This window comes from Myodes glareolus, chromosome 7 (genome assembly GCF_982192425.1).
Source record: "Myodes glareolus chromosome 7, mMyoGla1.1, whole genome shotgun sequence".
NCBI classification, from domain to species: Eukaryota; Metazoa; Chordata; class Mammalia; order Rodentia; family Cricetidae; genus Myodes; species Myodes glareolus.
The window spans coordinates 100,763,594-100,768,170 of NC_142032.1; the positions used below are offsets into that span (position 1 = coordinate 100,763,594).

At 38.1% G+C, this 4,577-nt stretch overlaps 1 protein-coding gene across 1 annotated transcript; it reads right to left on the reverse strand.

Moving 5' to 3' along the window:
- Positions 1-2,511: 2,511 nt before the first annotated feature.
- Positions 2,512-3,512, reverse strand: Or51b6 (olfactory receptor family 51 subfamily B member 6). Its single transcript, XM_085692581.1, has one exon. The coding sequence runs from the start codon at positions 3,496-3,498 to the stop codon at positions 2,512-2,514; it is 987 nt and encodes a 328-aa protein (XP_085548707.1). The 5' UTR covers positions 3,499-3,512.
- Positions 3,513-4,577: the final 1,065 nt, after the last annotated feature.

A 4,577-nucleotide genomic window follows, 5' to 3' on the forward strand; every position in this document is an offset into this window, starting at 1 on the left:
TGTCTGTTTTCTGGAGTTAAAAATCTCTCTACAATTCCAGAACAGCAAGGATTAGGAGACCTTTTGTTACTGACTTATACTACACATAGCAAAGAAGACAAAGGCACAGAGATTCCACAGGTGGCCTCCAGTTGCATTTAGAGCAGTGACAATTTGCTTGTTGCTCTTAGGTTTTGATGGGTTGTCTCAAGGTCTGCTTCTCACCCTAGCTACAGATCTCCCGTTATTTTATATGGCCATTGAATATCATTATTGGGCTCTTTCATGTCTCAGTAGTCTCCCAAAAGTTTGACAGAAAATTATTTATAGTCTGGCATGTCTTCATCCTGCTGCCTATCACATTCTCTTTTTTGGGATGAAATGTGGGAATTCCTCAAAAGATTTAGAAACCATGAAAAGGCAAAAAGAGGGATATATGGAAGATATAAATGATGAAATCACATTCAAGATGGTGTCCATCACTTATATCAGTTTATAAAGGTCATAAAAATACTGTTATCAGGGCTGAAGAGGTGGCTCTGTGGTAAAGGGCATTGACTGCGCTTCCAGAGGTCCCAAGTTCAGTTCCCATTAGCGGCCTGGTGCCTGATGCCCTCTTCTTGTGTGCAAGTGTACATGCAGACAGCACCATATATAAGGTAGGTAAATCTCAAAAATTGAAAAAAAAACAAAAAATATATTTAAAATACTGTTATAATAATACTCCTAATAGTTGGATGAAGCAGAGCCCAGGATCATAATAACTATAAGGAGAATGGAGAAATGATTGTTTTCATGTGGAAGTGAGTCACCCTGAATTCATTCTGAGAGAGGAAAAATTCAAACTATTTTTTGAGATATGATTTCATGCACTGTGGGCTGGTCTGAAACTTTCAATGCAGGTAAGGATGATTTCAGACTTTTGATCATCTGGCCTCTACCTCCTTAGTGCTGAGCCTGAGGTATGTGTCTCCACATGGAGCAGTTTCACGTGCTTTTCAGAGTTGAAGAAAGGGCTTTATATATGCCTGGGAAGACTCCACAAACTGAGCTGTATCACAACCTGATATTTTGATGATGATACCATCCAGGTTGTTCATATACTGGAAAACATTTTAAAACAAAATAAGAGACATAGGTAGGATGTAACAGACTGAAAAACAGACACAGAAAGCCAGTCACTTAAACTTTTTTTCATTAACTTAATAAAAATTACATATTTATTAAAAATAATCTATTTGGTAAATTGTGTAGTACAGTGGTAGGACTTGTATTATTCTGTCCTGTCTAAAGAACAAACTCTTAGAGATAGGAAAGGAGAAACCTAACTTTTACACAAAATCCAATCATAGAGCCACACTGTGGAAATACAATGTAAAGCAAGAACAGTTTATTGGTGAATCAGATACAAATTGTGTGGCTTGGAAACTTCTGTAAAGATGTTATTGTTTTTCTTTTCTCTAAGGCATTGAGAAATCCCAGAAGTTCTAAAAAATTATACCTTTTGTGTGTGAGAGAGTTGATGCAATCAGAAGACTAGTGTGACGGGGCCCAGAGATTGAGATGGGAGATGTGTCGTGGGATGGTTATATGCTATCCTAGTATTTTATGTCTGTAGTCTTCTCAGGAGATTTTTTGTGGAAAATTTAAAGTAACCCTTTGAATCATAGATATTGGTTCTTTAAGAGGGAATAAATCTCAAGCACCTTTCCCTCAAGCCTACAAGTGATCAGAATAAATTCTAAAGAATATTTGGGGAAAGAAAAGACACATTTCTCTTCCAGTAATATCCACTGACTCCGTCTTTTCCTAGCTTTCCCATCCCAGACAAATGATCAGCCATGCTGTGCTCTGGAATTCTGTGTATCAGGACTGTGTATCTAGTGTTAACCATGCTGATCCCCAGATAACATTTTTATATCATTTTAATACCTATGTCTTCAGCAGTACCTAGGACCCACTTTACAAGATAATGTTATTTGGACTAAGATTATATTTCTGTCTTAAAATTATTATTATTGATATTATTATTATTTGATAAATATAAATGAAAATTAAAACTGAGCAGACTTTTTATGGGTACTCTATTTCTAAGTCAATAATCCTGAACTGAGGTCTTTGTTTGGCTCATTTTACTCAAGATAGTTTTCCATAACCATTAACCAGGTCCATGTGAGCATAATTACTGAACACTTTAGCCCTAGTTGTAGGAAGGCCAATGCATGGGGATCAAATTGAGAATTCTGGGTTTTGAATCAAACAAGGATGACCTACACTTTAGTTTCAAAGGTCATAAATGTATGTGCATATCTTGTATCAAAAGCTCAACAAATGGTAAAAACCACTTTAGGAAAACAGTTAACATCAGAGTGATCACGTGACATAGCATTTAGTATTGTGAATGCATCATATCAAATCAGCAATAAATAACAATCAAATAGCAGAGGCCTTAGTAGATTTCTCCTAAAATATTTCGTGTGGGTACTTATGCCTGCAGTGCCGTCACTATTTCCACATTCCAAGATCTGTTAGTCAGAGTCGTGTTCTAGAACAAGGCAGGGAGAATAAGCGAAGTAAACCACTCTGAATCTGTCTGGTCTTAATGCTATAGATGACAGGGTTCATAAAAGGGGGGAAAAGGAAGTAGATGTAGCTCATTGTGATGTGAACCACATGAGGCACATGCTTTCCAAACCTGTGAATAAAGGTCAGACCAACCACAGTGACATAGAAGACCAGGATGCAACAGATATGGGAGACACATGTGTTGAGGGCCTTGGCCCGCTCATCTGTAGAGGCAATGCCCATGACAGTCTTGAGAATTAAAACGTAGGAGAAAAAGATGATCAGGAAATCTAGCAGGACCATTGCAAATACAACCACAACTGGATAGAGACGATTAAATGTGATGTCAGCACAGGCTAGCTTGATGACATCTTGGTGTAGACAGAAAGCATGAGAGAGTACATGGGATCGACAGTAGGGAAACCAATGCAGGCGAATGATTATTGGCATGATTGATAGGCTAGCCCTAATAAATACACCCACTCCAATCTGTATTACCCTAGTGTCAGTAAGGATGGTGGTGTATCTTAATGGGTTGCGAATGGCAATGAAACGATCATAGGCCATGGCGAGCAAGACCCCTGACTCCACAATAGAGAGAGTGTGGATAAAGTAGGCCTGAGAGAAGCAGGCTGCATGGCCAATCTCCCTGTGATTTAACCATAGTACACCCAGCACTGTGGGCATGGTGGTCAATGTTACTCCAAGATCTGTAGCAGCCAACATACCTAAGAAATAGTACATGGGCTCATGGAGGTTGTGGTCATCCTTAATGAGAAAAAGAAGGGTGCCATTGCCAAGCAGTATAGAGATATAGGCCATCAGCAGTGGGAGAGAGATCAGGTGATGGGTCTTCTCCAGACCTGGGAAGCCAGTGAGTAGGAAAGGGGAGGAGGAGGTGTTGAGCCACATGGTGGGCATTGTAGAGGAAAAGATCTCCGTCGGGTAAGGCATCCAAATCCAGTTCTTTAGGCCTTGCCCCTTGAGGATGCTATATGCTGTGTGGATGTTGAAGGGTCCTTCTTTCCAACAGCAATGGTAATTCATTCATTCCTGGGAGCTTTCTAGGTATAGGAAAACAGGATATATCAAGAGCAGCCCTACTTTATTCAGAGCTCACCAGAGGTAAGATTTTTGAGTATGCATTAGAGATAAGCTACGTGTGAAGAGTAGACTCAGATGAAATCTTGGTAAATCCTATATTCCACACAAAACAAAGAAAGAAATCACTACAGTTGAGTTAGTTGAGTAATACTTTAAAAGTATTGATACTTACAGGGCTTTTGCCATGATACTCCTCATCCTGAATGCGGGTATTTAGAATAGATCCAAAGATTTCCCAGAGTAAATGTAGAGTAGAATGTCAGAAAGCATCTAAGTGTTGTTTGAAGACCAGGCGTAGATATCTGATTGCACAATAATATAAAAAATGCTAAATAAGCAAAATAGAATGCTTAATTTTTGGGATTTGTTTTTAAGTAATTGACACATGATAAATGTCTAGAGATTTTTGGGAGGTTGAAAAATGACATAAGACTGACTTGTATACGTGTCTCTCCAAAATAAATGAGCTTACTTGTTATTGACTGGTATAATACTTTAGTTTTCATGATTTATTTAAAAAAATTTCAGAGATTTAAAATATACATATAAAAATAAACAATAAAAGTAAGTCTATTATAGTCACTTGAGGGCACTATTTAGTAAAAACTCTAGAAAAATGACTTTTATATGTCAGATATTTGGAAAAGCATATTAGAAATTAATTGTCAGATATTCCGAGAAAATAATTAGAAATTGATATTTAGAGTTGGTCACATCGATTATGCTTTAATAACTAAAGAGTCTGATGGGATTCAAATAATTGAGAAGTCATGATTCAGAGCTCTGAGGTATCATTGGAAGCCGGCAGTCATCTGGCACTAGCCAGAGAGAATGTGGCCACCTTCTCTTGCATCGTGTGTGGACTGTGCATCTCACTTGCTGCACAAACTATATCTTAGTCTGCTTTTAGACATCATTCACGTAACTCA